Here is a 21,724-nt window from a genome sequence, read left to right on the forward strand (position 1 = left end):
TTTAAAAACATTGATTGATTCATTCATTTAATTGATGTACTTAGTCACACTTAATCATAGTTTTCATTGTTTCTACCCTACTCAATCAGATATATCAATCAGAACAATCCGATCCAATCAATCAGTCCTTCAATGTGCGCGTGATCGTCAGGTCGAAGTTGCGCGCGCACGTCGAGACTCCTCCCCCTCCCTCTACCCCTTTCCGACGTGTTTCCCAGTTCGCCGCGCGCGGATTGAGTCAAGTGAACCAACCGAGAGGTTGTGCTGACCGTCCGCTGCAGGTTTTCTCTACGAAACCTGAATCATTTCACTTTTGGAAGCGACTGACAAGCAAGGCAAAGACTTTATCTTTTTTTTATTTTGACTCGGGAGGTTTTGCCGGTGACGCCGTAGAAGGAAAGAAAGTAAAACACGGAGTGAAAGCGCCTCACTGCATCTTGAGGATCAAAGCTAATGCTTAGCCACCTAGCCGTTTCTAAATAATTACACGAAAACTCGTGTCAGTTGAACCGTCGTTTGCTTTGTCATAACCGCTGATATCACAAAGTACATGTTCGGGGGCGCATTTTGAGAGTGCACGACACATTTGGTAGAAATAGCAGAGGGGGACATTTTAGGCCACAAGCGACTGGTACTCGTTTAGCAAGATTAGCTACCCTAGCCGGTACAACTGAGGTGACACCGGCTCAACTGCTAAAGATAGTTTACAACCGAAGCTACTTAGCGTCGGACGGTTTGTGTTTATTAGTTTCGACACTTTTGGTACGGTCCGAACCCCGTGCTTCTTCACCATGCTGAAACAACAGCAGCCCAACTCCGGCGGGAGAAAAGCGTCAAATGGTACCACGGGCCCCCCCGGTATGTCTTCACCAATAAGTGGCAGCAGCAGCGGCAACAGGACGCCAGCCGGGAGGTGAGTGAGCCGGGCTACACACGTCAGGAAACCCCGGGGTCGGCCCCTTGCGACTAAGGCCTACCGGTTAAAGCTCAGGGTGCTCAATGGGGCGCGTCTCCGCCACAGTAGCTTCTCTCCTGGCCAATCCGTTGCGTTTCTGTAAGATTGAAAGCTAGGCCGAACCAATCGTATTGCTTGAACCGAACCGAAAACGTCTTGAAGGGGCGGGTTTAACTTCGGTGAAACCATTAAGTAGCAAATCAACATACAGGTGAAAGAAAGTTTATCTGGCCGGTCAAGACCCTGAGAGCGGACGCAGCTCGGCGCAAAACAATCCTGTTTACTTGCATCGCTAATTTCAATCTAGCTAGTTTAATGAAATCATCTTTTCATGGCTAACGCAAGGTCAGTCTCGCTCCGTTGTCGCTGACGTGAATGTGCTGGGTTTGTTTTGGTCCGATTGGCCTCTCAGCCTTTGTTTTGTAATCGTGCATGTTTCTTGGCTGCATTGCCACCTCATTGAGCAAGACACATTTGCCTCGTCGAGATTGAAAGTAAACATCGCGCGTTGGCGTCTTTTGTCGGTTTATATTTCGAGGGTTTTACTCCTTTTGTGCTCGATGAGATTTGTTTAAAATGCACACACGATCTAGATGTTGTGGAGCACCATTAGAAGGTCGAATTGGGACATTTGTAGCCTCCCCCATTGTCTTTGATAAAATAGGTATAATGTATGCTGGAGATTCTTTTGTCCGATCGTTTATATAAAAAACGAGTTGCATGGAAAATGGAAATAAAAGATGGGTGCCAGATTTCTGTGCATGTAGCAATTTGTAAAACTAAATTTGAACTGATCTGACAAAGTGTTTGCAAGCATTTATATAGTTTTAATGTTCTAGGATGAATTAAAAGCGTTGCCTGTAAATTCACACAACTGTTTTATCCTTCCGCAGGAATCGAAATACTGCAAAACCATCATTCCAGTCTTCTCCCGTGAGTATTGAGGCCCAAAACATTTGGCCTTCAAACATAAGAAAGAGTTTGAACGTTTTGACCTAATGGAATAAAGATACAACATGTCACAGCCACATCATGTTAGGACAGCTTGTTTGGAATGTGCTGCTGGAGTGTTGATGGATACTTTGTGTCTTGTCCCTTGTGCAGGTTTTTGAGGGTGTGTACAACAATGCTCGAATGCTTCATTTTCTCACAGCTGTTGTGGTGAGTTTTTGTCTGGTGATTAGCCATGGTTCAGATGATTGGTGTCAAGTTCCTGTGATTCAAAATTTCCAATCTTATCTCGCTCAGGGTTCCACTTGCGATATAAGGGTGAAGAATGGGAGTATCTTCGAAGGCATCTTCAAGACGCTAAGTTCACGGGTAAGGCATTGTTTGCTTGTAACGTGCACAGCCTAATAATTGAAATGCCGCATCTACTTCATACAATGATGTTGTGAATTCACTTTTTTGCAATTTACATGCAGCCTAAACTTGTCGATGTTCCCCTAATATTCTTAGTGCGAGTTGGCCGTTGACGCCGTGCACAAACGGGAGGAGGAGGGCTCGACGTCGGCTCCACCGCGGAGGGAAGACATCACCGACACCATGATCTTCAGCCCTTCCGATTTGGTTACGATGATATGCAAAGACGTAGACCTCAACTATGCCACCAGAGGTATTTTCAGTGTTACTTTTGTGTTTGATTGAGTCAATGGTTTACTCATCTCTGTAAACAATGATGAATGAAAGTGCAGAGGGCAACTAAAGATTATTTTACCAACTGTGAGTGTTTGCCATGTGTTGGTCTACAAAACGAGAGACAAAGGACGTTACTGTTGCCAGTTTGAATATTGCATTGCATTGCTTTGCACTGTGTGCAGATACTTTCACCGACACGGCCATCAGCTCCACACGCGTAAATGGAGAGCACAAAGAAAAGGTGTTGCAGAGATGGGAGGGAGGTGACAGCAACGGGGAGAGTTATAATCTGGAGGCAGATGCAGTAAGTGCTTCGCAGTCTTTTGTTGACCCTTTTAGCTTTTGCAGCAAATCATGTAATTGACATGCCAGAGCATTTCTGTCTCCAAAATTGTATTCTGTTCTTTGTATTATTTTCAAGATGTCATTGAATACTCCACTGATGTTATGTTTGATTTGTTAAATGCACCTTGTTGTTCTCCTGCTTAGTCCAATGGCTGGGATGCCAACGAGATGTTCCGCTACAATGAAGTGAAGTACGGAGTTACGTCAACGTATGATTCCAGCCTTTCCATGTATACGTAAGTTTCTAATAGTCTTTGTGGTAACCTTCCTAACAGCCACCCAATAATGTTTAAATAAATTGGGAAATAAATAAAACAATGTTTGCTACCTTCCCCCCAAGTGTGCCACTGGAGCGAGGCAACTCGGAAGTGTATCGACAGCGGGAGGCCCGTGCGACTCGCCTGGCCAGCGAGATTGAGTCCAGCCCCCAGTACCGCCACCGCGTCGGCCTGGAGAACGACGAGGGTAAAAGTGAGGAAGACAAATACAGCGCTGTGGTGCGCGACGGCACCGATCGGGACAGAGGTCACGAGAGCCCTCGCGAGCGCGAAAGGGGTCGAGATAGCCCCGGGGCCAGGTGAGAGCCGTGTTCGTGGTTGTCTAGGTGGCGTCGTCAAACTTAATCAAGTTGTTTTGCCAACGGTTGGACTGTTGTTTTTTTTGTTGTTCAGGGACGGCAAGTACATTCCTTTACCTCAGCGGCAAAGAGAGATGAACCGGGATCGAGTTGAGAGAGGCCCCGGCGGTCCCCCGCCTCACACTCGTCTTAGCGGGGGCTACCGCTCCACTCCCACGTCCTCCTCTAACTCATCTCCCAGACCCCCGGTGGGGGCCCCGCAACCCGGTGGCTCGCCATCGGAGCGAAGCAGTCCCCTGTCAGGCCGAGGTGGGGTTTATGTTGGCCACCACCCCCAAGGAAGCCCCAGCCCGGGTCCCGGCTCTGGTCCCGGCAGTCCATACACACCCGCTTCGCCGGGGGCGGCGCCCACCTCCGCAGCCTCTCTCTCTGCCACCCCTTCGCCGACCAGCCCGCCTGCCCCCCATGGACATGCAGTTCCACATTCCCACTCCCTACCACACTCCCTGTCAGATGCTGGTAGACCTGTTAATGGAGGTAACACGCTTTTGTAGTTGACCAACTTTACATTTGGAATTGTTGTGATAAGGATTTGCCACATTTTTGCTTCTCATCCAGCGGGGCAACAGTGTGGCAATTTTTGTTACTATTTTAGTTGTAAATAGTTTCTATGTATCTTAACAAAACTGTTGAGAGCTCATTTATTATTAAAATGTTTCAGTTATGCATGTTACAGTCATCACCACCACTTTGCTCGTCGTTGCTCAGTTAAGGGCTGTCAACCAAAACAAATGGGAACTTGTCTTTCAGTGGCTGCCAGGACTTCCCCCAAAGCTCAAAGACCTCCACAGTCGAGCAGAACAGTCCGCACTCCAAACGCGCATTCTCAGTCCACCGGTACAAGTTCCTCCCATTTCCAAATATCTGCTCCTCTACTAAACCATTTTTCCTTTTCATCACCACTCATGACTTGGATTCTGTCCTTGCAGCCACTCGCTCGCCAAAATCAGGCTCTTCCCAGGACACGCCTTATTTGGACACGTCGTCCATCTCCTTGCCTGCGCAGAAGACTTCAGGGCCCGCCCCCCTCTTTCCCGTAAATGGTATGGTCAACACTTTCACCTCCTGGTTACCTTTAATTTAAAATTCAATTCCAGCTCATCTGCCAAATTGAGTTGGTCAACACGCCAAATGAAGCGGTACAACCCATTAAGTCGTCATTTGTCATGACAGTGAACGAGATCCTTTGCGCCGCCGCCAAAGAACGCGCCGCCGAGAGCACTGGCGGCACGGAGGAAAGCAAGAGCAACAAAGGTACCAACTTGACAAAGCCGGAACGCCACAATTACTTTCCCGAAACCATGTTTTCATTCTCCTGCTATCCATTTTCTCGCTAGCCCCTTCAGTTCAACAAAGGTCACAAATCGAGGAGCTACGGAAGTTTGGGAAGGAATTTAGGGTGAGTGGTTGCTTGCTGTGTCACGAAATTGGGAAAGCAACCCCTAATTCACTTACTCATTCACTTAGCTGTGTGCTTTTTCTTCTAGCTCCAGCCAAGCGGAGGCAGCTCCAGCTCTCCTAGTTCCCCTGCAGCAGCGACTCCTCCCGCGGTCGGCGACATCGTGCAGGCCGGCGCCGCCAAATTGCCGTTGGATGCTCACGCCGCATCTGAACCCAAGCTGCAGTCCACCACCCCCAGTCCGTCCCATCCTCAGCCGTCGCTGCTCCCGTCTGACGAAGCCTCCAAGGAAGCCGGCACACCCGGTGCCCCCAACTCGGTTGCAGCGGGAGCCATTTCGGACAGGCATTCACCAGCGGTCCCTCAGCCGGCCAGGACCCCGGGAAGTGAGGAGGGCACGTCGGAGCGCACTGAGGGTGTGGCAGAGTAAGTTAAAACAAAAATAATCAAGGATTGACTGTAATTTGAGCTGTTTTAACATCTTTTGGCCTCCTTCTAGCCAAGTGAAGAAATCCACCTTAAACCCCAACGCTAAAGAATTCAATCCAATCAAACCTCAGATGCCTATGGTGAGCATATGGTTACCTTCGCAAGTACATTCATTTCATGATGTGGTCCCTTACCAAGTACCACAATTCTTTTGCCGCCTAGACTAAACCAAACGCGGCGCCCACCCCGCCTCGACCCACTCCTCCGAGCCCCGTGGTCATTCAGCACACGGGTGGGCAGGGCCCACTCTACACTGCCCCCTATCTGTCCTATATGTCGCAAATCCACTCTGTACAGGTACACAAGCAGAGCCCATTCCATAAATATCCATTTCTGATTGTATTATTCTGATTGATTTTTCATTTTCCAGACCCCGCAAATGTACCAGTACACCATGTCTGCGGTCGGCCAGGGAAAGTACCCCAGGACCAAGGGTAATGAATGCATGGTGCAGATTCTTTTTGCCAACCCAGACTGGCAAACGTAGGGCAACTTCCAAATGTCCGCAATGAGAACATGTCCACCATCCCATTTCAGGCTCTGTGGTGGCGCAGCGCTCTGACCATGGCGCCTCAGCTCCCCCTATGCTGCAAGCGGCGGCATCAGCCGCCGGCGCCCCCCTTGTTGCGTCCCCTTACCCTCAGTCGTACCTTCAGTACAACCCGCAGCAGTATGGCCAGCAGCAGGTCATCCAGGCCATGTCACCCTACCCTGGACAGGTAGCGAACGACACCGTGTTGCTTATGTCTCGCCGCGACATTCCAAAAAATAATATCCTACTTGTCTGTCAGCCTATGTACTCCATGCTGCAAGGGGGAGCTCGGATGATAGGGCAAGGCGGGGGTCCCCACCCGCAAGCCCTTGGCCCCCCTGGAGGCCCACAGTTCCAGACACAGGGCGATGGGCCACAAGGCCCTCAGCAAGGCATCTATGGTGAGCAATCAAGTCTTTTTAAACACTGTATACCAAGGAAAGTGCTTTAGCTGCTCTTTTCAAAAAATGTTGTTGATATGGGCTAACAAGAATCGCGTGGATCGTCTTTGCAGCTCCACAGTCTTTCTCCCACCACTCGGGAGCAGTACATCAACCGCAGCCATCCAGTACCCCGACAGGCAACCAGCCCCCACCCCAGCACGCTGCGCCCAGCCCTGGACAGGTGAGTCCACCCGAAAGACTTTGAGCCAGACCTACACCCTCACTACAGTAGAATGTGAGGAAAGTGACCCCAAGTGGACAGAATAATACCTGCGCGCTGTTGTCTTTAATCATTCAAAGTCCATTTTTAGCCGATTGATCAGTTATGCTTATGTTTCCTCCCAGAGCGCCCAGTCAGGCCCGCAGCCCCAGTCCTTGTACCATTCAGGTCCACTGTCGGCACCGACCCCACCCAACATGCCGCCTGGCCACACCTCTCCGCAGGGCTCATACCCAATTCAGGGCTACAGCATCCACGGTCACCAGGGCATGCCGCCCACGTACCCCCTGGGACAGTTGGCGCAGGTAGGAACCCATCCGCTTACTGTGCCCCAAAAAAAATAGCTGATTTTTGTCACGTCCCTCTTTTGGTCAGGCTCATGTACAAGGAGCCATGTCAGGTCCCCACCACTCGGGGAGCCACGGTCAACCCCAGTTAGTGATGCTGCAGCCTCCCCCACAGCAGGGGCCTGGCTCGGTGCCGCAGCACCCGCAGCACGGACCGCAGCAAGGGACACACCAACACTTCTACATAGGACATCCGCAAGGTAGGACAATAGTGTCAATTGCCACGTTCTTTGTGAAATGTCCCTAAGATGGTTCCCAAAGTTTGATTTTAAAAAGCAGTGCTTTGGTGGCATTTTATGACATCGATCTGTCATTGTAAAGCTAAAATTAAAAAAAAGGTTAAAGAAATGACTTAAAAACATAAACTAACTAAAGCTACTTTTTACATATACAAAACTATAATTATAGCAAATATGTCCTTCGTTTTTTGCCTTTGGCAGTTTAAGGGATTGATTTTAAATGTATTTTTTAATCTTTGTTTTGATTTATTAGGGTGCATGCATCTAACTTCAGAAGTGGCATACCAAGGTGTTTTATAATCTTAAACACAAGCAAAGCACTTTTTAAACAAAAACTAAGACTGAAACAAAACTAAATGTTTTTTTTTTTAACTATGCAAATAAAATCTAACAATGCCACACAAAATAAATACAGAAATGTATTATAAATATATAATCTAAAAATAGAAATAGGTTTCGATTACACGCTGTTTTTCACTGCTCAGGGCAGCTTATGATGTGTGGCCTGTTGGATGAAATCCACAGTTGATTTTTCTTTTTGGCACTGACAGCAATGCAGGTTCAGACACACCCGGCCTCCTTCCATCCACCTGGAAACTAAACTTCTATCTCCCAAAAACAAAACGTTCCCGGGATCGAGCGCCGACATCCCCGCGGCCCGCCGGATGACGAGCCGACGGAACGTCCAAATACGAGACTGACAGGAAAGCGCAGCGGGGAAGGACAAAGTCTCATAGCACCTTCTTATTTTACTTCTTCCTCTGCTGTTCTTGTTCATTGGCCCCCGGAAGCAAAGAAGTTTATTTTTAATGCAAACAATGGAGATAGCGAGATGATGAGCGTGGCATCCAACCTCCGTTCAAATCTTGCTCTCCTCTTCAAGTTCTTCCTTTTGTTCCGAGGCATCTTGCTCGCTTGGACCAGTCAGAGGACAAATGGTTTCATCTTCCAGCGGAGTGGTTTTGGCCTTGTTGGGTGTGTAGGCTTTTGGACCCGCAAACGGAATGAATACTTGCTGCATGACAGGAGGCGGCATTTGAAGAGGATGGGACTTTTAACAAATCACTTCTTTCAACTCGCCTCGGTTAAAAAAGAAAAAAAATCACCCATTGACCGTTCTTCTCTTCTTTAGGTTAATAAAATATAAAAAAAGTACAAAAAAAATTCAAAACAAAATGACCAAAAAATAAAGTTTTCAACTTAACTACATCATCATGTTGTGAAGCTATTTTATTCTCCAATTAGTCACATTGACTAGGACTAGTCCATGGACTTTAAACCCGATAGCACGGTTATTTCAAACAGCCACTAGCGGGGAACAGACGTCTTGATAGAGCAGCAGCCTCTTTTGCAAAATGATGTGACAGCCGACGTCCTTGTTGCGACCCTTCTGTCGGTCAGTGGGACACTGTCCCCTCGGCGCCAGTACAACACCAAGCACACGACGGCTCAGCTCGTCCTGTCCCCCGTCAACACATCTGCACATGGCCTACTTTCCCCTCACCTGCGCTCAATGGACCAGCGAGTAGAGCAACTCGCCACTGCGCTCAAGTCGATGGCGGTACTCCAGGCAGCTGTAGTTGCCCTCTGGGACGCCCCGGGTTCCGTAGAGGAGACCCCAGCAGCAGCAAGCGATCACGGCAGTGCTGTCGCTGTCTCCTGGGAACAATGCGAAAGATCAACTAAGTTACATTCTGGGGAACGTGGACAAGAAAGACAAAGGTAATCGCATCCAAACTTCTCCCTTCGCCTTCAAGAAAAGCCAAATAACTATCTGAATTTCAAAATGATCCTCATCAGCCAGGTTAAAATGATGCCAGTGAACCTCCATGGAAAGCAGCCCTGCTCATCAGGTCGTTCCAGTCATCTCCGGCGGCCAGCAGGGCGTCGAGGGCGATCATGGGAGCGTCGTGGCCACTGCGTCCCGCCCAGCCCGCCAGGCTGAAAGTCTTGTACGCTTCGTCTCTCTCAGCCGGCCCGTACGGCTCGGGCCAGATGACCGGACCCACGCAGTTCGAGATGCCCCTCATATCCAGGTACCTGCGGCAAAACCGTACTCACACTCTGTATTGAACCAATAACTGCGCAAAATGTAGTAATTCAAAAGTTGTGAGCTGATGCCAACTATTGCAGTTTTGCTTTAGTGTGCAAACGTCAAAGTGTTGAAAAAAAGTAGTCGTTCTACTTTTCATAATCTGTTTTACTATATATAATTTAGTCCATATGTATCTCATACCACTGCCACTTGTCGCAGAAGTAGTCCCAGTCCTGCTCCGTCTCATCCACAGCGTATCCTCGGCCGCGAACAAAGTTCCTGGCGATGGGGCAGGCCTCATTGAGCAGGCCCACGCCCCATGTGGCCAGAGGCCGGCGCTGCACAGCGTATGCGGCGAAAAGGGCAGAGGCCACAGCTCCCAGAAAACCAGTAGGGTGAGGGTGCGTCATTCTGCCCGTTTCTACGGCAACGGCTACCAAGGACAACAGCTGGTCAGGCTTTGGGTACCTGTCAGTAATTGGTGCAGATGTCAGTAACATGTTGGCCCATTTTTCCCCCTTGGTTGGAAAAGGTTATTCACTTTGTCTCAGGTTTTGAAACTAAACTTGGTAGAGAAAAACATTTCTAATTTGATTTTTTTATTTTAACCTGAGTCCAATGCACATGGATCTCATTGCGGCGCCGCAGCCCGTCCCCTCTGGGTTGTACGCAACCCTGTAGCCCCCTTCCTGCCCGGGCTTCAGCTGGGACACTCCTGAAAAGCAATTTTGGAAGCTAGTTGTTGACATATCACAAGTTAAAACAATAACTATTCTCGTAAGACTTTGGTCAAACTTTTGTCTCTTAATTACTGTAACTTTGCCACTTGATCTTGACAGATGCTTACCCAGAATGCTTGAGGGTCCTGGTTTTCTCCCTTCCATGTCTTTCATCCCCTCCACATAGCGAGCAGCAACCTCGTGCAGAAGCTCTTCCCCTTTCATTCCTGTGTCAAAAAGTTCACCTTCAGTTGCGATCCTCGGCATTCAATAGTGAACCAAAGACCCCTTGCTTAATAACTACCTACATTACGGTTAATATCCAATTCAAATTTACATTCCAGAACACCTGTCAGCCAAATGCAGTAAAGAACAAGAGAGGAAATAAAGAGCAAAGCGGAACAATTCAGCACTCACCGGTGGCAAGTCCTTCGGCCGTGGCCAGATGGAGGACAGTATCATCACTAATAGGCCAATCTGGCAGCTCCACCTTGATGTTCTGCAGCCCGCCCAGCTCCTCGAGCTCCTGCAGACCGAGGAGGGATGAAACTGAATCTGGCTTATCTTAAATTAGCCAGCAAAGCTATCTTCACTATGGTCACGTCAGAGCGCCTCGCTTCGGGGGTGACTTCATTGACCTAACTACAGTTGAGAAACACCAGCATGCTGGATCCGACCTTGTGAATGGCTGGTCCGGACTCATTGTACTCCCACTTCTGGTTCCTGAAGCCCAAAGCATCACCTGCGCCACTCAGCAACATGGCCGCCTTGTAGTGCTCCACTGTAGCAATTCTGCAACCACAAAACGCACATCATTAGTACATGCATGGGAAGATTAAAATTAAGACTAGGTCCCAACTGACTTTGGGTAAGAGTCCAGGTACACTGATTGTTAGGCGATAAACCTAAACCCATATAATTGCACCTATGGACAATTTAGTCTGTAATTAACTTAATATGCATATTATTGTAACGTGAAAAAAATAATGTAAATTGATCAAAACATCACACAAACCTTTATAACATGGAAATATTTGATAGAGTCGTCGAAATTCCTAATCGATACAAGATGACATTGTTCTTATTTAATCATTAAAGTATCGCACACTCACGGGTCCATTGCAGCGACCCTCCCCACAAATTCGTGCCCACAAGGCGGCTTAGCGCAGTAGTCGTTGTTGAAGCTGAGAGGCCTGGAGCGGTGCTCAAGACTTTCCTCGTTCCCTGTGAATTTAGATCGCAATAGAGGAGCAACGTTATCCGGTCCACAGCAGACAAACTGGTAAGAACGTCTTGATGCATAAAAATCGTGTAGTGAATCTAAAATGGATAGCGAATGAACTGGCGTGCCTACGGTAACCGAGAAAGGTCAAAGTGAAAAGTGCCACACCCACCCTTACCCCCAACTCCTGATTGGCAGGTTTCTATATGACGTCACGTATGGACACTTCATTAGGTACACCGCCATTTTCAAGTGCACTTAGAAGAACTGGAATGCACATCATGAACCTAATCACATGCCACTTCATTAGGGCAAAGCTGACGTGAAGTCTGCTTCGTGTGGGGCTCGAAACATGGTCTCCCGAACACCGGGAAAAGTTATAAACCATTCTGCCAGGGAAATTCGGCATTTTTATTAGGTAGTGTATTGTACATAGAGGACGTCTGGTCCAAAGCTGAAAAAGGAAAAATTTAGATGTTCATTTTACGCCGGGTTACATACAAGTGAATGGGGACACTGCCATCTTGCGGTAGCATGGCGTCATTACATGAACCGCTTCATAAACTAGAGTCAAAAGCCTGTGTTTAATATCGTACGACGTACGTATTTATTTAGTTCTGCTTATGTGATGGTATTTTAAACTAAACAAATGTATAGTAAACTACTCATATGTTTAAGTTCTAATAACCATATTGGAACTGAACTAAAATGATATCGTCATTAAAGAAAGAGCAACGATGAAATGGAAATGGACATGTTCATTTTACGCTGGGTTACATACAAGTGAATGGGGGCACTGCCATCTTGCGGTAGCTTGGCGTAATTACATTAACCGCTTCATAAACTAGAGTCAAAAGCCTGTATGTTTAATAACGTACGACGTACGTATTTATTTAATTCTGCTTATGTGATGGTGTTTCAAACTAAAGAAATGTACAGTAAACTACTCATATGTTTAAGTTCTAATAACCATATTGTAACTGAAGTGGAAATATATTTTCATTAAAGAAGGAGCAATGATGAAATGGACATGTTCATTTTACACCGGGTTACATACAAGTGAATGGGGGCACTGCCATCTTGTGGTAGAGTAGCGTCATTACATGAACCTTTTTATTGACTATGGTCAAAAGCCCATTTAATACATTAATTAAATTAATCTATTATATTAATTTATACAATATATTAATTTAATTAACATATTATATTAATTAAGTTATATTAAATTACAATATAGTAATATTTAATGATAATATATAATAATAATTTTGCATATATATATATATATATATATATATATATATATATATATATATATATATATATATATATATATATAATTTATATAATGATTTATAGTGATAATTTCTGTATAGATTTGATTATTATTATTATTATTAGTATATATATATATATATATATATATATATATATATATATATATATATATATATATATATAATTATTTTCATTAAATATAATTATATTATAATTTTATATAATTTAATTAATGGGGTTTTGACTCTATCGTCAATAAAGCGGTTCATGTCATGACGCTAACCTACCACAAGATGGCAGTGCCCCCATTCACTTGTATGTAACCCGGTGTAAAATGAACATGTCCATTTCCATTTCATCATTGCTCCTTCTTTAATGAAAATATATTTCCACTTCAGTTACAAGATGGTTATTAAAACTTAAATATATGTACATTTGTTTAGATTAAAAGATCATCTCATAAGCACAATTAAATAAATACGTACAATATTAAACATACGTGCTTTTGACTCGTTTATGAAGCAGTTCATGTAATGACGCCAAGCTACCGCGAGATGGCAGTGCCCCCATTCACTTGTATGTAACCCAGTGTAAAATGAACATGTCAATTTTTCCTTTTCGTTACCAGACACCCTCTATGTACAATACACTATCACAAAAAAAAGGCCAGATTTCCCCGCCAAAATGGCAGAATGGTTTATAACTTTACCCGGTGTTCGAGAGACCATGGTTCGAGCCCCACACGAAGCGGACTTTGAGCTAAAGTTTGAATAGTGTGAGACTCGAACTCGGTTCTCCCGAACATAAGGCAAAAACTTTAACCACTAGACCACTTGGTGTTCTATATGTGATTGTTGATTTTACAATTTTATCTACTCCTGAAACGTTTTCTATAAGTACATAAGAAAACTTTGGAAATTTCATCGCCAAAATAGTTGAGTGGTTTTTGACTTGGGTTGGTGTCCAGCAGCCTCGGGTTCGAGACCCGCTCCGTGCATCATTTTCCAATAAATAGAGCGACATGCAAGATTCGAACCCGCCTCGCCCAAACTCAAGGCAAAAGCTTTAACCATCCGGCTATTCGAGATCTTAGTCAACCATGTCAATTGCTTGTAATTGAAGGATACTCTGAACTTTTCCTGAAGATAGCTTCATGATTAGGGATAATACAAAGAAGTCTTTCAATCTTGGCCAACGGACAATGGTCGAGGGGATAAGACCATTACCCCTGAAGAAAGCGGTGCTGGTTCGAGGCCCGAACACTCCCAAGCTTTGTCTTTGCAGTTTTTCTCTCGCGCGAGCACCTGTTTGAAAGTTTTTTTTCTTTTTTTCTTCTAATGACGTCATCACAAAAAGAGTATAAAAGGCGTCAAGAACGCGCCACTCATTCGAGCACTCACCACTGACAGCGAGAGCCACGTTGCTCTGGTCCACCTGCGACGCCGGCTCCACAACAGCGTATAAAAGTGACAAGGTGAGTGTACAACTTTTGTTAACCTTTTCAAACTAATTGCTTTTGCTCTCTTTCAGCGTCAACTTGCACTTTGGGCGTGCTTCCATCTTGCAAGCGTGCAAACTAAAAAGTTTGCAGAAGCTAGCGTTAGCAGTTAACAGCTTCAACGACCACCAAAACGCATTTATTTGGCGTGCAACCAAACAATTGAAGCATTTAACGGTGGGTAAGTACAGGTACATTTTCAAAACTGAAGCACGCACCGTGTGGAAAGACTACTAACACCATTTTTGCACAAACATTTAGCAACGTCTGGACGACAGCGCCGTTTGGCTGAAGGTAAGTAGACAAAGCAGCGTTTGCAGAAATCCACCAGAGAATTACTGAAACGGGTATTTCGATGCATTCGTGTTAATTTTCTACTTTCTGTCTGCAGGTGCAAATCCTCAAAACGAGGCCGTCATGGCCGACTTTCTGTGAGTTTTAAAGTCAACTCTTTTAATCGACTGCTTCTAATTGTCTTGTCATTTCTGTCCACAGGCCAGCATCTGGAACAGAGGGAGCAGATTGACTGCAAAATGGCAAAAATATTTTTATGAGCAACAAATTGACTAAATTGTTCTCTTTCTTTTGTCTGCAGGGTCCAAGATGGCTGACTTGCAGTCCTCGCATGGCTTCATGAGACACTTGCAGGTCTACGCTTGCTCAAATTGCTTTTTAGGCTTAAAATGTAAAAGCAGAATGGTTGTAACGTTACCTTGTCTTTCAGACCAGCGAGCTGTGGTTGGAGAGACGTCCGGCGCTGCCCTCCATTTCTCACTGGTGAAACACGCACGCGTCCAAAATGTTTGACACAAGTCAAACATTTCAGCATGTTCTTCCTTCTTTTGTCCACTAGGTGGTGCTAAAGGACCTAGTTTCTGCATCATGGATCTGCTGGTGAAGATCTACAAGGTTTTCATCCTGTGGTATCAATCTCTTGTCCAGGTGACAACTTACTAGAAACTTGGCATTGTTTAAAAGCACTTACCTGCTTTTTTTTTTTTTTAATGCCTCCCGCTTCCTGCAGAGCACTTTCCAGTAAGGATGCAGTTACAAAATCTGCCACCTGTTTGAAAAAGGAACAAGCCCTCCCCAACCATGCAGAGGTTCCTCAAGGCTGCCTCCATTTTCAGAGTTGACGCACAAATAAAATGTACTAAATGGCAGCTTGATGGCTCCCTTGTTTGTGTTGTGTGCAGGTGTCCACCCTGGAGAGTCTTTGCAACATTTCAGGAACTCTGCATGTGCACCAGCAACTGGCTGCTTCCACTCTACAGTTAAAAATAAAACCAGTTAACTTAAATGGAGATGTTGTGTCAATGTTCCTTTTTCTTTCCAGGCAGAGGTGGCAAATCCAGGTCCAGAGAGTGGAAAACTTGCCACAGTTGGTCTTCAGCCTCTGTGAGCTTGTTCACCTGGGTCTGTGCTGCCCAAAGAGCCGGAAAGTAAGTCACATTTTAGCCAACATGTCTCAAAATTTGAATTTGTTTTTTTGTGTCCAGTGTGAAGCACCATCAAGTACCTGCTCATAGCGGAAGCTGAGTACCAGAGCAAAGCCGCATACCAGCAACTCTTTAGTCTTGTTGCTGCCTCAGCTCTAAGGCAACCTGAGAAGTGAGGCACTTTAAATGCTCTTCATTGCATAATCTTATCTTTATTCCAATATTTTTTTTTTCTGACAGGCAGCAAGGAACAAAATCACCTTCCTGGGCCATGCAGCAAGGAACAAAATCAGCTTCCTGGTCATGCAGCTTGCAATACTTGGTGCCATGAACTCTACTTGCACACTGGTATGTTTCATGCCAAAACCTTTTCTGCACAAAACATTGACTTAGCTTTTTACTTACCAATCTCTTTTTGTCTAAGGTCCGGGCATGGAGGAACACTTGCCCCGCTGGCCGACCACTTCACCCCTCGTCCCGCTGGCCGACCACTTCACCCCTTGTCCCGCAGGCCGACCACTTCACCACTCGTCCCTCTGGCCGACCACTTCACCACTCTGCATTGAGCAGACTACCATCCAACTTGTTACTTTGTCATTGTTTACTCTGCAAAAGAAATAAAGCTTTATTACAAATAACACAAACTTTCAACTCTTCGTTTTCTATTATAACTTTAAAACAAATATAAAAATTCTTTTCAAACTTTTTTTTAATTTTATTTTTTTTACCTACCCCAAAAATTTCTGGATTTTTTTTTACGGATTTTTTTTACGGATTTTTTTTCTGGTGAAATTTTTTTGAGAAATGGGGCGGAATCATGACTGGAATACTGCTTCATGATTGGCTGAGAGCTCAGAAACTGGGTGGAGCAATGAGAATAAAAGGCTTTGGTTGGTCGAAAAGTGGGCGTAGATATGCAAATGAGGTGCCTTGTGATTGGTTGGCATTGTAGTGGGCGTGGCTTCCTTAAAATAAAGCAATTTGATTGGTCAGATGTGCAAATGCTGCATTTTGATTGGCTGCCAGAAAGTGGGCGTGGCTATGCAAATTTTGAGCCGGGCCGTGATTGGCCAGGCTGAATTTGGGCAGAGTTAGGAGGCGGGCAAAGTGGCACTTAGGTTTTGGAAGGCTCTTTCCAGCTTGGAGTTGAGTGTTTGCCTTCAGCCACTGAACAGAGCCAAGTCTTTGACTGCTTCTCTCGGTCTCCACATGACTCAAAGTGACTGCAACTGTACAATTGCATCACTTTGACTCATGTGGAGACAGAGAGCAGCAAAGACTTGGGTCTGTTGCAGTGACACTCACCTCAAGGCTGAAAACTTGTGTGCATAGTAGTGGACACTTAGGTTTTGGAAGTGGCCAACTCAAGACTTGAAACAGTACTTTGCCAATGCAGTGACCACCAAGCATGAAAGACTTCAAATGAGCAAATTTGCTCATAAATCACAAAGACTCGCATTCCACTTGAACAATTTATTGAATAGAAAATCAGTTTGAAAAGGCCCTGGCTGAATGCATGGAAGCAGCTTAAGTGCTTGATGAGCTCAGGTATGATGTCACTTACTTCTCGTGGCAGGCACTAGGGGGAAGGTGAGCACATGCAAACAGTGCAAACATCTCTCACTGGGACAAAACCTAAGTGCCAGGTACTGCACAGTACCACCACCACTGACTTTTGGACAAGGTTTTCCATGACACTGATGCAAATCAAGTGAGATAAATATATGTTTCTGACTAACTTGGTTTGCTTCAATGTCATCAAAAAACATCCAGACGAGTGTGATGATGATGATATTGTGCAGTACCTGGCACTTAGGTTTTGTGAGAGATGTCAGCTGCTTGCATGTGCTCCCCTTCCCCCTGGTGTGCCATGACAGTATGACATCACACATCAGCTCCTCAAGCACATAACACTACCAACTAACTAACACAAATGTTTTCTTTTTTTTTTTTTAGATTTAAATATTTTTTTAGATTCAAGTCATAATCTTAGAACAAAGTGGTACACTTTCACTTTTCATGTGTGCCAACTATGATGAAAATATACTTTTTAAGTTCAAATGCGAGTGCATTTTTCAAAACGATACTTCTTACATTAGCATGTAACTTTAACCATTGTAGAGCAATTATTTTGTTTCTTTTCATGGTGGCCCAAATAATCATCAGGACATTATTCATTTGGGAAATGACCAATTAAAATGTCCTTTGATAACATTTTGGACTCCTAATATTTCAAGTCATATATGACACGACCTTCTACATTTAAGATTAGGAGGCAAACGTTAAAGTCCACCTTGCTAGTCGCCAGAGGCATAATGCTACATGGAAAATGGGGAGGTACCTTTCAAGATATGCAGACAGACGACCAGCAGCCGACGTGGAGCCTCCAGTCTTCAAGTTTGGACATGGAGAAACATGGAAAAACAACGTTGAAGTCAAACGTTTTCGTTGATTATCCATTGATTGACAGCCGAGTGAGTGCTGCTTGTGGGCGTGCTAGCTAACGCTCCACCTCTTGTTTCACGAGAGCTAGCGAGTTTCCACTGACGTAACGACTAACAAATATCCTCCTTTCATGCCATTGTTTACATGTACGCATTTACATACATACAGCAAATATAAGAGGTTGGAAAAAGTTGACATGACTCACTCGAACCCCCAAAAGGTAACAACTTGAAGAGCTAGCTGCTCGCTGAAGCGGAAGTGTACGGTAGCCGAGAAAGCTCAAATCAAGTCACCAAAAAGCGCGTCTATGGCAACCTGCAGAAAAGACACGCCCACATCATGCATGCAACACTAGCATTAAAGATGATCAAAAACTAGTTAAAAAGACCAGCCTTGTCAAAAAATAATATTCTGTCATATAGTTTGAGTTTCATACAAATTTGTGTTGTACCTTTGATCAAGTTTGACAGTGACAGTAAATTATTTAAAATAAATTATATAGAGCCGCTAGCCAAGTCCACTTTGACCATTCACTTGGTAGCCAAACAGAACCGAGGGACGCCCCTTCCTTACTACTACGGTGCCTTCCGTGCTTGCACTACCCTGGTAAGCACAATAACTTAATTTTCATTTTTGCAGAAACCCACATTCTCTGTTTAAATGATGAATGATGGTAGCAAGCTTTCGGTTGTCATGCGATCGTGGCAAGTTAACGAGTCCCTCACGTCGATACTGCTAGATGGAACGAGTGAAATGTGTTTTCATTTGCAGTTGATACTATTCGGAGCAGTTTTGTCATGGAGATTTCATTTGAAGGCAAACGCGCTCTGGTCACCGGGGCAGGAAAAGGTAAACACAATAGCAAAATGACTGCTATTATGATGATGATGATGATGATGATGATGATGATGATGATGATGATTATTATTATTTTGCGCTATATAGTGACTGTCCGCTGTAAGCACAATTGCTCCATTTCGACCATGTTGCTCTTATTTATTTATTTATTTATTTATTTATTTATTTATTTATTTATTTATTATTTATTCACTGCTCTTATTTATTCATTGTATGTGCCTTCTTGTTTTTACTTTTTGTATTGTTTACTTGAATGTGTAATATGTCTCGTCAACGTGGGATAGTAGGAAACGCAATTTCGATCTCTTTGTGTGTCTTGACATGTGAAGAAATTGACAATAAAGCAGACTTTGACTTTGATTATTATTACTATCATTAAATATTATATTATAATTTTATATAATCTTAATTAATAATGGGCTCTTGACTGTCGTCAATAAAGTGGTTCATGTAATGACGCTAACCTACCACAAGATGGCAGTGCCCCCATTCACTTGTATGTAACCCGGTGTAAAATGAACATGTCCATTTCCATTTCATCATTGCTCCTTCTTTAATGAAAATATATTTCCACTTCAGTTACAATATGGTTATTAGAACTTGAACATATGAGTAGTTTACTGTACATTTGTTTAGTTTAAAATACCATCACATAAGCAGAACTAAATAAATACGTACGTCGTACAATATTAAACATACAGGCTTTTGACTAGTTCATGAAGCGGTTCATGTAATGACGCCAAGCTACCGCGAGATGGCAGTGCCCCCATTCACTTGTATGTAACCCAGCGTAAAATGAGCATGTCAATTTTTCCTTTTCGCGACCAGGCGTCCTCTATGTACCATACACTACCAAAAAAAAAGGCCGAGTTTCCCCGCCAAAATGGCAGAATGGTTTAAAACTTTACCCGGTGTTCGGGAGACTATGGTTCGAGCCCCACACGAAACAGGCTTCGGGCTAAAGTTTGAATAGCGTGAGACTCGAACTCGGTTCTCCCGAACATAAGGCAAAAGCTTTACCTATTACACCAGTTGGTGCTCTGTATTGGAGAAGTAATTTGGTAATTTTATCTATTTCGTGAGACATATACTATGAATACATACAAAAATTCGGAAACCTTCAACGCCAAAATAGCTGAATGGTTTAAGACTTGGGTTGGTGTCCAGCAACTTCGGGTTCGAGACTTGCTCTTTGCAGCTTTTGCAAATTAAATAGAGCAACACGTAAGAGTCGAACCCGCCTCTCCCAAACTCAAGGGAGAAGCTATAACCATTCGGCCATTCGAGATCTTACATAAAACGCTGAAGTGTTTGTAATTGAAGGTTACTCAACCTTTGCTAAAGAGGGCTTCATGATCTGGGATAATACATAAAATTCTGTGTTCGAGTCTCATCGGTCAATGGTCGAGGGGATAACACCATTGCCTCCGAAGTCTGCTGTGCTGGTTCGAGCCCCGGTCCCACCAAAGATTCTTCTTCGCAGATTTTCTCGCTCTCGAGCACCTGTTTGAAAGGGTTATTTTATTCATTTATTTTTTTTCTTCTAATGACGTCATCACAAAAAGAGTATAAAAGGCGTCAAGAACGCGACGCTCATTCCAGCATTCACCACTGACAGCGAGAGCCACGTTGCGACGCCGGCTCCACAACAGCGTATAAAAGTGACAAGGTGGGTGTACAACTTTTGTTAATCTTTTAAAACTAACTGCTTTTGTTCTCTTTCAGCGTCTAGTTGCACTTTGGGCGTGCTTCCATCTTGCAAGCGTGCAAACTAAAAAGTTTGCAGAAGCTAGCGTTAACAGTTAACATCTTCAACGACCACTTAAACGCATTTATTTGGCGTGCAACCAAACAATTGAGGCATTTAACGGCGGGTAAGTACATGTAAATTTTGAAAACGGTGAAGCACGCACCGTGTGGAAAGACTACTAACACAATTTTTGCAGAAACATTTAGCAACGTCTGGACGACAGCGCCGTTTGGCTGAAGGTAAGTAGACAAAGCAGCGTTTGCAGAAATCCACCAGAGAATTACTGAAACGGGTATTTCGATGCATTCGTGTTAATTTTCTACTTTCTGTCTGCAGGTGCAAATCCTCAAAACGCGCCCGTCATGGCCGACTGACTTTCTGTGAGCTTTAAAGTCAACTCTTTCAATCGACTGCTTCTAATTGTCTTATTTCTGTCCACAGGCCAGCATCTGGAACAGAGGGAGATTGACTGCAAAATGGCAAAAATATTTTTATTAGCAAGGCATCTTATCAAATTGACTAAATCAAGCCTATTTTCTTTTTCTCTTATCTGCAGGGTCCAAGATGGCCACCTTGCAGTCCTCGCATGGCTTCATGAAACACTTGCAGGTCTACTCTTGCTCAATTTGCTAGTTAGGCTGAAAATGTAAAAGCAGAATGGTTGTAACGTTACCATGTCTTTCAGACCAGCGAGCTGTGGTTGGAGAGACGTCCGGCGCTGCCCTCCATGCCTCACTGGTGAAACATGCACGCGTCCAAATGTTTGACACATGTCAAACATTTCAGCATGTTCTTCCTCCTTTTGTCCACTAGGTGGGGCCGAAGGACCTAGTTTCTGAAGCATGGATTTACTGGTGAAGATCTACAAGGTTTTTAACCTGTGGCATCAACGTGCTGATAGGTGACAACTTACTACAAACTTGGCATTGTTTAAAAGCACTTGGCTGCTTTTTTTTATGCCTCCCTCTTCCTGCAGAGCGCTTTCCAGTAAGGATGCAGTTGGAAAATCTGCCACCTGCTGGCCAAAGGTAAAAGCCCTCCAAAACTATGCAGAGGTTCCTCAAGGCTGACTCCATTTGAGTTGATGCTCAAATAAAATGTACTAAATGACAGCTTGATGGGTCCCTTGTTTGTGTTGTGTGCAGGTGTCCACCCTGGAGAGTTTTTGCAACATTTCAGAAACTCTGCATGTGCACCAGCAGCCAGCTGCTTCAGTGGGAGGTTCCAGTCTACAGT

The 21,724-nt window shown here is 44.5% G+C and overlaps 2 protein-coding genes and 1 long non-coding RNA gene across 4 annotated transcripts; 2 read left to right on the forward strand and 1 right to left on the reverse strand.

Moving 5' to 3' along the window:
• The first annotated feature begins 11 nt into the window (after window positions 1-11).
• On the forward strand, window positions 12-8,453 carry atxn2l (ataxin 2-like). Of its 2 annotated transcripts, none has more exons than XM_049759561.2 (23): window positions 12-913; window positions 1,849-1,888; window positions 2,060-2,116; window positions 2,204-2,275; window positions 2,414-2,570; window positions 2,776-2,897; window positions 3,083-3,174; window positions 3,279-3,515; window positions 3,610-4,052; window positions 4,326-4,412; window positions 4,505-4,618; window positions 4,749-4,829; window positions 4,913-4,974; window positions 5,063-5,400; window positions 5,474-5,543; window positions 5,626-5,760; window positions 5,834-5,897; window positions 6,001-6,182; window positions 6,255-6,396; window positions 6,510-6,619; window positions 6,784-6,963; window positions 7,034-7,205; window positions 7,796-8,453. In XM_049759561.2, the coding sequence occupies exons 1-23, from the start codon at window positions 792-794 to the stop codon at window positions 7,843-7,845; spliced, it is 3,129 nt and encodes a 1,042-aa protein (XP_049615518.1). In that variant the 5' UTR covers window positions 12-791; the 3' UTR covers window positions 7,846-8,453. The 2 variants fall into 2 exon arrangements, with proteins under 2 accessions (XP_049615518.1, XP_049615520.1); XM_049759563.2 differs by lacking the exon at window positions 12-913 and adding an exon at window positions 940-1,300.
• Window positions 8,454-8,456: 3 nt separating this feature from the next.
• On the reverse strand, window positions 8,457-11,375 carry adprh (ADP-ribosylarginine hydrolase). Its single transcript, XM_049759568.1, has 8 exons — window positions 11,111-11,375; window positions 10,676-10,790; window positions 10,416-10,524; window positions 10,127-10,225; window positions 9,889-9,994; window positions 9,481-9,747; window positions 9,070-9,284; window positions 8,457-8,903 (listed from the first exon to the last, which is right to left on the reverse strand). Exons 1-8 carry the CDS (start codon window positions 11,116-11,118, stop codon window positions 8,755-8,757), a joined length of 1,068 nt encoding a protein of 355 aa, XP_049615525.1. The 5' UTR covers window positions 11,119-11,375; the 3' UTR covers window positions 8,457-8,754.
• Window positions 11,376-15,463: 4,088 nt separating this feature from the next.
• LOC125991462 (uncharacterized) lies at window positions 15,464-16,079 on the forward strand. The gene is made up of 3 exons (XR_007489306.2): window positions 15,464-15,607; window positions 15,676-15,783; window positions 15,860-16,079. It is a non-coding gene; the product is annotated as an uncharacterized lncRNA (long non-coding RNA).
• The last annotated feature ends 5,645 nt before the right edge of the window (window positions 16,080-21,724 follow it).

Source organism: Syngnathus scovelli, chromosome 21 (assembly GCF_024217435.2).
Source record: "Syngnathus scovelli strain Florida chromosome 21, RoL_Ssco_1.2, whole genome shotgun sequence".
Classification (NCBI taxonomy): Eukaryota; Metazoa; Chordata; class Actinopteri; order Syngnathiformes; family Syngnathidae; genus Syngnathus; species Syngnathus scovelli.

Coding starts and splice junctions, on each gene's coding strand:
- adprh (XM_049759568.1), bottom strand. Junction 9,748..9,888: donor TCCATGTGCATTGGACTCAG/GTTAAAATAAAA, acceptor AATTACTGACAG/GTACCCAAAGCCTGACCAGC. Junction 8,904..9,069: donor CAGGGCTGCTTTCCATGGAG/GTTCACTGGCAT, acceptor CATTGTTCCCAG/GAGACAGCGACAGCACTGCC.
- atxn2l (XM_049759561.2), top strand. CDS start 792: ATGCTGAAACAACAGCAGCCCAACTCCGGCGGGAGAAAAGCGTCAAAT. Junction 5,401..5,473: donor CGCACTGAGGGTGTGGCAGA/GTAAGTTAAAAC, acceptor GCCTCCTTCTAG/CCAAGTGAAGAAATCCACCT. Junction 6,397..6,509: donor CCCTCAGCAAGGCATCTATG/GTGAGCAATCAA, acceptor TCGTCTTTGCAG/CTCCACAGTCTTTCTCCCAC.